Raw genomic sequence first — 13,442 nt, forward strand, 5'->3', positions numbered from 1 at the left:
CTGTAATCAAGTCCTACCCCATAATGGATAATCCTGATCACTTGACGATGTCTCTTCTGAAGTATTTAATTTATCACTATTTCCAGTACTATTCTTGTCCCTTTCCTTAAATGTTGTTTCATTCTGGTGCTCCACAGACTGACTCTCTGTTTCAGGTTTATTGCTATTCACTGGCTCACTTTTTACCCCTGCCTGTTGATCAATAGAAATAATTAATACAAATATCAATCAAGAGATAAAATGTTCAAATATTACAAATTTTAAAAGTAATTTGTATTTTTCCTAACTATACAACCTAAGTCCTTTCATAGGAGTTTCATTTCAGTGAAGCTGGATAACTCAGCTGTTAAAAAATATATAAAATTTTAAAAGTAATTTGTATTTTTCCTAGCTATAGAAACTCCGAGTCCTTTAATTAAGGAGATTACTGTGATGCAAGCTGGAATCGGTCATTGAAATGAATAATGAGCAGTTATCTAACTGGTGAGGGTGCAGGGAAAAGCCCCCCAGACCATTCAAAATTCCCTTTTGCTACTTCGACCCAGGACTTAAGCGGGGTGATTTAACAAGAGAAGACATATTAAAGGACTCAGGTTTGTAAGGCAGCTAGGAAAATATATAAATTACTTCTAAAATTTGATATTTGTTCCTACGCAACATAGAAACCCACATCCTTCAATTAGGGAGACTCACTGCTTGGAGGGATGGAAATCCCCCTAGTATTAAAATGACAAATTTGGAGATAATTTGTATTTTTCCCTGATTAATATAAAGCTGGAGTTATTTATTTGGATTATCTTTCGGAAAAGCTGGGAGGTAGCCATTAGACTTAAAAGTGCGAGGTGGCAACCCTGCCTAAAAGCTTGAGTGGGTAGGCTGGGGGGGTACCCCGCCATCTCTAAATATACTCTCGCAGCTGTGAGGTACGTCACTTTTGATTGCAGGCAGGACTTCTGGGGGTGAAGCGATGGCAAGCGTCTGGACCTGGGTCTAGAGTGGGATGTGTGTGATCGCAAGACCTCTTCTCGTGAAGAGGAACACCTCCAAGAGTGTTCAGACCGAGCGTGAAGCTCTATGACCTACGATATAGATGCTCTTTCGATCATTGCGAATGACGATCAGGAGAAAAGTGTCCTCGAGGAGATGGCGAGGCTCATCCTTTCGCGTTGCTGGTGGGAGGAGCGCTGGTCTTAGGAAGATCATCACCTCCAACCGACGGGTTCCTGTGGGAAGAAACAGGAGGTTGAAGGTTAAAGGATGGCGAGTAGGGTCGTCAGTAGCAGGAGGCCGTGGGAGGGGCGAACGTGAGCGATCGCCTCATCCGCGCATGGACGGCCCAGGAGAGGGCGACAGATGGACTTCGCACACCTCCAAAGCACGAGATATTGAAGGCTCTGGAGAAGGGTCCTTACTGGCACTGCGCTGAGGGAGACGCAGAAGTTCCTCCTTTGAAGGGGGTCCAGAAACCCCTAAGGTTAGCCACACCTGCAACACATCTGAAAGGGAGAATGGCTTCCCGGCAGCTGGAGTTGAAGTTGCTCCTCAAGGGGAAGCAACACCACCCCAGTTACCCAGGGGTTGCCAAGGAGTCAGTCAGTCTGCGCTCCTGGTAGATTGTCCCTCGGAAGAGCGCGAGCGAGCCTTTGAAAGAGAGGAGAAAGATCACGTTTAGCCTTCTTTCTGCGACGCCCAAATTTCTACCATTGGAAGGCAAGCCGCTCCCTACACTCTGCGCAAGGTGAACCCTGCTCACAACGATGACCTCTACATAAAGGAAAGAGAGTGCGGGTGGGTATCCAGCGATGACATGAATGTACCGCATGTAGCACCCTGGCGCCCAGGACAGGTCCATGTGAAGGCGATCCGAAGAAATTACGCACACCTGAAAAGAAAACGCAATTAAATTTTGGACTTGTGTCAATAATGTTATCATAGATAAGAAGTAATCTGTCCTTGTAAGGTGTTGAGCTTGCTACACAACAAACTGAGTAACCACCACAGGTCCAAGCATAAAAGTGTCCAGGGACTTATGGGTACAATCTTTCAGGTAAAAGGTCATAAAAGAGGTCTGCCTCTGTCAGACACCCGCCTTTAAGAGTTTGCCCACTGACAGGTTCTTTCATAATGGGAGATGGGGCAATACCCGACTTCGTGAGCCATGATTCTGGCTGGCGCTTCAACTGTCTGGATTGTATCACTAAGCACGACCAGTGCTAATGAAGAGTCTCCTACACTCAGGCCTGAGGTATCAAGCCCTCTTCAGTCACAGCAACCTTACGGGACACGAGCATCTCGTCAAAATCAACAGCTGTCATTTCCCAGGGGAATTTGAACCTAAAATCATGCACTGCCAGATTCAGTCTTGGCCGCAAACTCAGCACAAATTTAGGGGAGACCTCTATCTATCTACGAGTGTGGATGACTACATAAGAGAGACTGTGCAACTCGCTCACTCTTTTTACCTAAGTTAAGACTAGCAAGAAAACAGTAAGAGTGTTGTGTCAGATCTGTCTGACAACCTACCTACTCAAGAGCTCAATCAAAGTATGCGTAAGAGCCTTGAGGACTAGTCACATCCCATTCTGGGGGCCTGAGGTCCCGGCATGTACAAGACTGCTCAAAGCTCCTCACAAGTATAGACAGCTTCCAGGAGGCTGAGAGAATTATTCCCTTCAGTCGAAAGACCATAACCAAGCCTGAGCAGTAGCCTTTGATGGCAACAACTGAGAGACACTTCTCCTGGCGAAGGAACACGAGGAAATCAGCGATCTGTGCTAGAGATGCTCCGAACAGAGAAATACCACTTCTACAACACTAGCCACAGATGGCCCAGATGGTAGACATTTATCGAGTACATGTGCAGTGCTTCGCGAAAAGCCTTTCGCTCGGAGGCGATACAGGATAGTCTCCATCCATGAAGAGATGACTCCACAGACTGGTAATACCTCTGCAGGTGCAGCTGAGAGAGATGAGTGGGCAATAGGGATAGTTCTCTCAGAACCAAGACCAGATGAGCAAGCAAATCAGGATACCACTCAGCATATGAGCATCTGGGAGCCACCAGGGTCATTCTGATTCCTGGCATAATCACCACACTGTTGATTACTGGCTGAATCAGGCTGAAAAGGGGAATGGTTGACATATAGGTAATCCCAGGGGTGTTAGAAGGCATCTTGGAACACTGCCCATGGGTCAGGAATGGGGGAGCATTAGATGGGGAGCTTCTTGTTTAGCAGAGTTGCATACTTGTTTATCTCAGGAGAGCCCCACAGGGCAATAAACCTTTCTATCACGAAAGGATGTAGAGATCACTCCGCTCCTATAACTTGCCCTTCATGGCTGAGTGTGTTTGCTGGGACATTCCTCTTGCCCGGAAGGTAAGTTGCTGACAACTCCCTGGTATGAAACTCCGCCCAGATGTGCATCTGCTTCGTCAACTTGCTTGTTGACATAGGCCAATACAGTTGAGCTGTTGCTCATTAGCAGTACCGAGTGCCTCCTAAAACCCTCTGGGAACACTTGCTGACCTAGGAAGGCCATTTGCATCATGAAAATGTTGATATGCAGATACAGTACCTGTTTTCCTTGGACCACACTCATGATACGACCAGGTTGTCAATGGCAGCACTTCACCCTTTCTTCAATGCACCCAAGAACAAATACAAGTCCAAAAGCAGGGAGTTGAGTGGAACTGCCAGGTGAGGTTGTTTTCACCAAGACACCAGGCAGGATCCCTCCAGACCGCCAGTAACACTGATGCAGGAAGGAACAGAGGATCCCTGTTGGCTACCCAGTGATCCTTCAAACACTACTGAAGGGATCTCTGTTGGAAATGCAAAAGAGGAACAAGCACCTCCAAGGACAGATGTCCAAGAAGACATTGCCATTGCTGAGCTAGAACTATCGCATAACCTTCCTAAGCTTGCTGATGCAATCATCTATGGCAAAGACTTGTTGCTGCCAAATCTATCATCATGCCCCAGTACTTCACCCTCTTCCTGGGTATGAGACTAGATTTCTCCAAGTTTAACACAATCCCTAAATCCTGGTAAAGTGTGAGAATTCTATCCCGATCCTGAAGCAACGGCCTCTTCAATAAGGCCATTGATAAATCAGCTGTCAAGATACATAAGGAGACATATCCCTTGCAAGGGGGACCATGTGGCTACCATGGTGAACACCTAAGGAACAGTACACATTCTGAAACAGTCTTGAACTGGTACATCGATACCATTGAGGGAGAACCAGAGGTACTTTTGAGAGGTTTGATGAAAAGGCACTTGAAAGTACAGTACTACCCTAAAGTGGTATTGTTGCTTATCAACACCACCTAGTGGTTTGATAGGAGCAGTTAAGAATGCTGGAAGGCGAGACAGGTCACCTAAACTCTAGCATAATAATGTGACCACTCTGATCTACATCAGACCATTAACCTGACACTCCTTGTTTGAAACAGTGGGGATCCCCAATCTTAATGTGTCTGTGAAGATCATAAGTTCCGAAGGGTAAAACAGAAAGTCTGCACCCTTGCAGAGGTTGGTGTTAGAAAGCCACACCTTATATCTGTCTTAGATCTCCTCTCTCAGAACACTATTCTGGGACGGAACTTGTTTTGCAACTAGAAGGCCTTGTTCACTACCATGAACTGAAAAAACTCAAGTGCATTGTAACCATAAAGTTTAATTATCTGATTGCTTATCTGATCGTGCTGAAGTCTTAAGACCGGCCCCCAGTTTCCAGATGCCCAAAGGGCCATAACCTTTACAAAACCACATTGCAACAAAAAAAAACATCGCTGTTGGCTTGCAAGTGGAATACTGTACGTGCCTTGTGCCACAGGATCGTACATGCTACCCTTGTTGCCTAGACACAAGTTCAGCTGATAATAGGCTAGGGCGAGACTAGGGGAGTTGTACGGGTCACGGGACCACAGGTGTGTAAGTACGAGCCTGCGTTGTTCACTCTACCTTGCTAGGTAGAGCAGGGTTATCAGAGTAAGAAAAACCGCGGGGCAAAGGTGGACGAGATGAGCATGCATGAAGATATCATGCTGCGCTCTCAATTCGGCAAGGCAACCATCATAGCAATCACAAGTCGAGACCACAGTTGCACGGACCTGCCTATGAAAGCGGGTATGCCTGCTAGCGCGCACACTGGGGCATGTGAGCAAGCTCTGTGTTCCCAGGACCACGGGCCAACACGTGACTCCCCACCTCTTTTATCCAAACTGTAGGGATCCTCCCACATGTCATTATATTACTGAATAGTAGGAAATCTGCTCTTGGAAGAGGGGTCAAAAATTGTATAACACTATGGCCTTTTGCATGCCACCATTATTCAAGGGATATGCTAAGCTTGTATGTGTTGATACAATTTCTTTTTAGGGTCAGCATCCACTCTTAGAGTAAGTTGACCGAGCATGATCGATATGGTTACGCCTATCCCTACTATCTGTCCAAAGACTTTACGACAGTAAAAGTAAAAGGGGGAACGTGGGAAAAGCGAGGAGAGCACCAGCAAGTGACAGCTCTGAGATGAGTGCCTAAGTGTAACTACTAATTAGAGCCCTTGTGAAGTAAATGTATTTCCTTCAATTCTGTATTACTGTATAAACCTTTGTACCAGCTCAGGTTTGTATTGCGTATAATTCCTATACCTTTTAACACTTAACACATTTTACTTTGTGTTAGCCAGAAATTGGGGGTTTAAAAGTGTTACTCCCATGGATTGACAGGTGAGAGAATGTATAACCAATCAAGAGTAGTTGAAAGCTATGCGACTGATCCCGAACAATAGTGCGATCAGTCAAAAACAACCACTTGAGCAAATACGACTTGCAAACATTTCCTTGTGTCATGCCGCTTTCTTAAAACAACGTGCGAGCCCATAATAGTACATCTGAGAGCAACCTAAAGAAATGGAGCTACTGAACAGCAAGCAGTTGCTAAATATGACAAATTCGTAGATAATTTGTATTTTTTCTAACTATACAACCCTTAGCTATTTAATAGGAGTATTACTTTCGGCGTAGCTGAAATGACGAGCCATTAATTTTTAACGAGGGTTTACTACCCACACCGCTAGTTAGCGGGGGTAGGGGAGGGTAGCTTGCTACCACCCACCTCTCACACACCTGTGCTTGACCTCACTTTGCTTGGAGGTAGGACTTCAAGGGGGATAGGGCTGGCGGGCAAGTTTGGTTAAATAGCTAAGGTTTGTATAGTTAGGAAGAATACAAAGTACCTACGAATTTTGTCATTTGTTCCTTAACTGGAATACAAACCACGCTATTTAATAGGGGTGACTCACCCCTTAGGAAGGGTGGAGGTCCCAGCCAGTATGGCTTTTGGCTTTGCCAAGGGGCTCCTTATCTGAGTGTGTTAGCACTCAAGAAATAAGGAGCTCCTGCACCTCGCTAAAACCTTGCTACGCAAGGTCTGTGGCCTACGCAAGCTGTGTGTGAAGGTATGAAGAAGTGCGACTTGTACTTGAAAGTTGTTCTGAAGTTCTTAAGATGGAAACTTGTAGACTAGGACTTTCCCAATACCACCACGTCAGGGTATAGGGACATAACAGTATTAATATTAATACTAGGAACACAGGGGAGCATGGTTTACCTGCATTGGTTTGAGGTCAGCTATGCAGAGAACCCAGGATGCTGCTTTCCCCAAGAGAGGGGATGATGAAGAAAAGAATAAGGGCCAGTCAAAACTTTTCATTCATGCAGACTAAAACCGGGTAACAATGCCCTCAACCTTCTGCTACTTGTCCAATAAGGAGCTTGAGGTTTTAAATCAGCTATTGTGCAGCCACCACAGGACCGATAGAGAAAGTATCGAGTCTCCCGTGGGTCACGTCTTGCAGGTAGTGGGATGTGAACGTGGTCTGCCGTTTCCACACCCCAGCTTGAAGAACCTGCGTCACTGAAAAATTTCTTTGAAGGCCAAGGACGTAGCTATGCCCCTGACATCATGTGCTCTGGGGCGACGTGACGGAGGAGGGTCTGGATTCAGTGCCAGGTCAATGACCCTGCGAATCCATGTAGAGATGGTGTTCTTGATGACCCTCCTCTTAGTCCTTCCTGTGCTGATGAATAGTGCTGGTACATGAGGACGGGCTGCGGATTTTTTCTTGAGGTACAGCCTCAAGCTCCTTACTGGGCATAGTAACAGATGGTCTAGGTTATCTGTTATAGCACGGAGACTAGAAATCCGGAAGGAGTCGAATCGAGGATCCGCTACTCCCAGGTTCTGAATCTTAGCAATAAACTCAGGGACGAAGCTGAACGTTACCTCCCCCCATCTCCTTGAATGGGCGATGTCATACGAGAGACCATGAAGTTCGCTGACTCGCTTGGCCGAGGCAAAAGCTAGTAGGAACACCGTCTTCCAAGTTAGGCGGCGATCTGATGCCTGGCGTAATGGTTCATAGGGAGGTCTCTTAAGAGACCTGAGAACTCGAACCCCGTTCCATGGGGGAGTTCTAACTTCCGACTGAGGGCAGGTAAGTTCATAACTCTGTATGAGTAGAGAAAGTTCTAGCGATGAAGAAATGTCCATTCCTTTCAGCCTGAAGGCGAGGCTTAAGGCTGAGCGATAGCCTTCCACTGCCAAGACTGATAGGCACATTTCTTCACCCAAATACATGAGGAACTCCGCTATTACTGGAATAGTGGCATCGAGTGGAGAGATACCCCTTCCACGACACCAACCACAGAAGACTTTCCACTTTGCCTGGTAGACTGCTGCTGATGACTTTCGCAGGTGTCCAGACATCCTTTCCGCAACTTGTTGCGAAAATCCTCTCTCAGAGAGGAGATGCTGGATAGTCTCCAGGCGTGAAGTCGTAGTGAAGCAACTGCTTTGGGGAAGATGTTGGCGTGTGGTTGTTTGAGTAGATTGTGTCGTGGAGGGAGTTCTCTTGGCGGTGTACTGGTTTGCGGACTGCGACCAGAGGTAGCACCCGAACTGCATAGTGTCCGAATGCCGACCTCAATCCAACATTCACTACACAAAAAAAATATTCAAAGGTGGAATACCCAAAAATCTAGGTAACAGGTCAAGAGAACGGAGCACTGGGCACCACCCCTTGATTTATACTAGGCAAGGGGACCCAGCTAGAACCTTACTTTCCCCTTTTCTTCCCTTTCACTTAGCTTGCTGAATTTAGGTAACATATCAGAACATTAGGTGAAAGGAACAAAAACAATGAAAAAACAATTCTAAAAACAGTGGCTGAGAAGGGGACACAGTGATGTAAAGAACTGGAATGAATTTCTGTCTTCATAAATACAAAAAAAATATTTATTTGGAAAAGAAAAAAACTGTTAGGATTACATCAACATTGCTCTGTCAAATCAAAAAGGCAATTAAATGCAAAACTAGCATCCCTTTACACTCCAGCCTCACGATGACAAGATAAAAAAAAAAAAATTGAATATTAAAAAAAAAAAAAAGGACTATTCACATGCTGTAAACTCACAAGTTTTCCTTAAACTATACTACTCACATATGACAAATTCGTAGATAATATGACAAATTCGGAGATAATTTGTATTTTTCCTAACCATACAAACCTTAGCTATTTACATAGGGTTTACTTTCGGCGTAGCTGAAATGACGAGCCATTAAGTTTTTAACAAGGGTTAACTACCCCCCGCTAGTTAGCAGGGGGTAGGGAAGGGGTAGCTTGTTACCCCCCCTCCACCTGTGAGTTGTCTCACTTCACTTAGAGGTAGGACTTGACTTGGGGGACAGGGCTGGCGGGCAAATATGTGTAAATAGCTAAGGTTTGTATGGTTAGGAAAAATACAAATTATCTCCGAATTTGTCATTTGTTCCGTAACCGAAATACAAACCACGCTATTTACATAGGGTGACTTAACCCTTAGGAAGGGCGGAAAGTCCCCAGCCTTACTGGCTTTTGGCTTTACCCGGGGACCCGAAAACCGAGTGAGCAGTACTCGAGAAAGGGGGTCCCTGCACCTCGCACTCTCCGAAGCTTGCTACGGACGTGCGGCCTACATAAGTTGTGTGTGGAGGAAGTTGTGACTCGTCCTAGGAAGTTGACCTGGAGTTCTTTAGATAGAAATCTAGGCTAGGACGTTCCCAATACCACCTCGTCAGGGTATGGGGGACGCAAACAGTATTATAGTTAATACTAGGAGCACAAGGGAGCATGGTTTACCTGCAGAGGTTGAGGTCAGCTATGCAGAGACCAGGATGCTGCTTTCCCCAAGGGAGGGGAGAATGAAGAAATAAGTAAGGGCCAGACATACTCTTTCAATCACGCAGACTAAAACCGGGTAACAATGTCCCAAACCTTCTGCCACCTGTCCATTAAGGAGCCTGAGGTTAGACCAGCTGCTGTGCAGCCACCACAGGGCCAATAGAGAATGTATCGAAGCTCCTGTGGGTCACGTCCTGCAGGTAGTGGGCTGTGAAGGTCGTCTGGCGCTTCCACACCCCAGCTTGCAAAACCTGCGTCGTCCCACAGCCTTGCGGGTGGTGATCACGCTGGCGCTCGCGCGATGGAATCCCACCTAAATCACGCTCGAGCGATTGCTCGCGCATGCGCGCGGGCGAGTGTTGGCGCGCGGGCGAGTGTTGGCGCGCGGGCGAGCGATGGCGCGCGGGCGAGCGATGGCGCGCAGGCGAGCGATGGCGCGCAGGCGAGCGATGGCGCGCGGGCGAGCGATGGCGCGTGGGCGAGCGATGGCGCGTGGGCGAACGATGGCGCGCGGGCAGGCGATGGCACGCAGGTGAGGGCGCGCGTGGGCGAACGATGGCGCGCGGGCAAGCGATGGCACGCAGGTGAGGGCGCGCGTGGGCACGTCGGCAAATGATGGCGCGCAGGGACGCGTTCTGAAGATAGCGGCGAGCGTGCAGCAGGCTGAATGAGCACTCGCACGCGTGAAGGCCATTGTTCGCACGCGCGTGGGCGCACAGGATCATGTTGAGCCCGTAAGGGCGAACACGTTAGGCGCGCGCGGGCGCGCATGAGGGCGCACATCTTGAACTGCAACAGGTGGGCATGCAGGACACACGTGGGCGCGTAGGTGACAATGCTGGCGAGCCCCGACGAGTAGGGGAAGAGATTATCTTCCCCTTTGCGCCCAGATCCGAAGATCGTGGGCACGCAGGAGAATGTTGGGGCACAGGCGAGAGCTGGCGCGTCGGAGAATGCTGGCGCGTAGGCGGGCGCTGGCGCGCAGGCAATCGTGGGCGCGCATGGCGCGCATCAGGAAGAGGGCGCGCAGTACTGCGCTGGCGGGCAGGAGAGCGCTGGCGCACAGGTGAGCGCTGGCGCACAGGAGAGCGCTGGCGCACAGAAGAGCGCTGGAGCACAGGAGAGCGCTGGCGCACAGGAGAGCGCTGGCGCACAGGAGAGCGCTGGCGCACAGGAGAGCGCTGGCGCACAGGAGAGCGCTGGGGCACAGGAAAGCGCTGGCGCACTTTAACTGGAACTGGAGCGCGCTTGCGCACAATTGTGCACTGGCGTGTAGGAGATCGATGGCGCGCAGGGAATACCTGGCGTGCAGGGGATACCTGGCGCGTAAGGGACTTAGTCTCTAGGAGAGAAAGTCCCTTGTGCCCCGATGGGACCGATACCCGCTTGAAAACGGGATGCGTGGGTGCCCACAGCACATCAGCTGCCAGGAACGGCAACGGCAGGTCAGCAGGTCTGGCGGGAGGAAGGTCGGTGCGTCCTTTGCAAGGACGACCTTCCACCGAAGGAGATCGCGAACGATCTGCAGAGAGGTCCAGGGATGTAGCTGGTAGGGTCGGTGATCAACGAGGAGGTTCCTCTGCGGCGGACTGCGGGGATGACAAGCCAAAGAGGCACCTTCTTACGCCCTTGTGGGGCGAGGGAAGGCCTCTACGGCAAAGAGGAAGGCGTGCTTTGCGCCTTATACGCCCTCTGGGGGCCGTAGGATCAGCAAGCTGACCAGCAGTCCTCCGAAGAGGAGTCTCTGTCAGTGAACTCCCCCGAGGGGGAGAATCACCTGCAGGAGAGACCGTTGGACTTAGTTCCTCCCTCGAAGGATGTTCGGAGGGGGGAACTAAGCCTTCAGCTACATCAGGAGCAGAGGTTTGACCTAACTCATCAGAAGCCTCTGCCACAACAACGTCGACGATAAACAGAGGATCAACCTCTGCTAAAGTCGGCGATTGTTTGACAGCTGCTCCTAACTTGATCTTGTCCAACAGGGCTTCCTTGGAGGGCGAACCCTGAAGCCCCAAGGAAGCCCAAAGCTGTAACAAATCATGGTTAGACACATTAACATTGACATCAAAATTAATATCCTCCCCCGGGGGAGGAGGAGAAGCTGCCTCCTATGGGAGGCAACTCCCTCTCCCAAACCCCGAGATCGGTCAACAGAACTGCGGCCTACGCTACCACTCGACAGTTTCTCGGAAGAAACCGATCGAGTGGGAGCTTCGGAGGAGGTTTGGGGCACGGAAGAAGAAACCTTGGGTTTTTCCCCCTTCAAAGAACTCTTCGAAGGAGAAATATCCCTTTTGGACTTCTTCCGGCCCCGGGAAAACCTCACCCACTGGGAGGTAGACCACTCCCCACACTCACCACATACATTATCTCTATCACACCGTTGGCCACTATAAAAAAGACATAAGGTGTGAGGGTCCGTTTCGACTGCCGACATATAAGTCCCACAAGGGCGGTCAGGTAAACCGGGACACTTCCGCATCACAGAGGCCAACTTCACAAACACTGTAGAAAAGAAAAAGCAAACAAAAGATCAGTCAAAATGGCTGTCAGTAAGGCGAGGGTGACAGCGGACACATCCGTCTAGCACCCGAGCTGAGAGCAAAGTGAGCTCAGCACAGGTGTGTGTGTGTGGGGGGGGGGGGGGGGGGGGGGAACAAGCTACCCTCCCTACCCCCTCGCTAACGAGCGGTGGGGTAGTAAACCCTCGTTAAAATTCTAATGGCTCGTCATTTCAGCTACGCCGAAAGTAATTACCCATATTAAATAGCATGGTTTGTATTTTGGTTACGGAACAAATATCAACATGTACTAGGATGCACAAAGGGCTTGGTATTCACCTGCAGTCAGAGGTGGTCAACTTGCAGCATTCCTCAGGTGCTAAACCCCAAGAAAGGGGATGTTGAAATAGGGACTGGCCAGTCACTCACACATTCCTCCTAGACTTGCTCACTGGTAACATCTGCCCTGAAGCAACTGTAACTTGTCCTACAAGGGAGCTGAGGTGTTATTGACCATGTTCTGTGCAAACACCACAGAACCTAAAGTACAGTAAATATATCCAGGTTCCTGTGGGTTATGTCTTGCAGGTAGTGGGCGGAAGCCACGGTTAGCCATTTCCACATGCCTGCTGGTAACACCTGTGTCACATAAAAATTCTTTAGAATGCCAAGAATGTGCCGACACTCCTGGTTTCATGAGCACAGGGACGATGACTGGAAGATGAGGAACTTGGATGCATAGCGCTCTCGATTTCCTGTCTAATCCCGGAAGATATGGAGTTCTTTGTAATCTTCCTCTGGTTCTCCCCATGCTCACCAAGAGTCTGCTGATCTGATGGCGGGCTCTGGAGACTTTTTTAAGCATTCCACACTTGCCCTCACAGGCCGAGTAACAGTTGGTCTGGGTCATCTGTTATAGAAAGAAGACAATCAATCTGGAAGGGCCTGATTCTAGGATCCACTCCAGCAGGATTTTGGTCTTGACCATAACTCTGGAAGGAATCCGAGTGTCGCTTGCCCCCAACACCGTGAATGGGCGATGTCATAAAGCAGACCTTTCAGCTCATTGACTCTCTTTGCAAAGGACAAAGCTAGTAGAAAAACGTCACCTGGGTCAAGTCACAATCTGATGCTTTACGAAGACAGTGCTCTTTCAGTGAGCGCAGTAACCACTATGTTCCCAGGAGGTGGTCTAATTCTCGACTGAGGGCAGGCACGCTCAAAATTCTATACGAGCAGAGACCATTCTGTGGAGGAGGGAATGCTAATTTCTTTGTTTAAAAGTAGACTTAAGGCCAAGCAACAGCCTTTCTATGCAGCTATCGAGCTAAGTTTTCCTCTCTCAGGAGCAACAAGAGCTCCGCTATTGATGATATAGTGACGCTAAGGGGAGCGATACCTTGTTTGACACCAACCAAATAGGACGGTCCAATTGGCCTTCGTCAGGCAGACGAGCTCGCTCGCCCACTTTGCTAAGAGGTACGGTGTTCCATGCTGTACATGACTCATCTGCTATACTCCGGATAGAGCGCTACCTTACGGATCCCTTCGTGTAGGAATCTGACATCGTCAGATGCAGGAATAGAAAAGGGAGAGAGAGAGTGAACAGAATGATGTATCCCTCTTTGAGTATAAATACTGACCAATGTTCAGCCCCTTGAGGTACCCACCTCAGCCATTAACATAACGGGCGACCTAGATCACACGAAGACC

General features: G+C 48.9%; 1 protein-coding gene across 1 annotated transcript in view; it reads right to left on the bottom strand.

The window, feature by feature from the left end:
• The window catches only part of LOC137617871 (FAD-linked sulfhydryl oxidase ALR-like), an 81,970-nt gene that overhangs the window by 54,377 nt on the left and 14,151 nt on the right, over positions 1-13,442 (bottom strand). The window contains exon 2 of the mRNA XM_068347820.1: positions 18-192. Coding sequence (XP_068203921.1) covers positions 18-192 — 175 coding nt within the window. The remainder of the gene's footprint in view (positions 1-17; positions 193-13,442) is intronic.

Source organism: Palaemon carinicauda, chromosome 24 (genome assembly GCF_036898095.1).
Source record: "Palaemon carinicauda isolate YSFRI2023 chromosome 24, ASM3689809v2, whole genome shotgun sequence".
In the NCBI taxonomy this organism is placed as follows: Eukaryota; Metazoa; Arthropoda; class Malacostraca; order Decapoda; family Palaemonidae; genus Palaemon; species Palaemon carinicauda.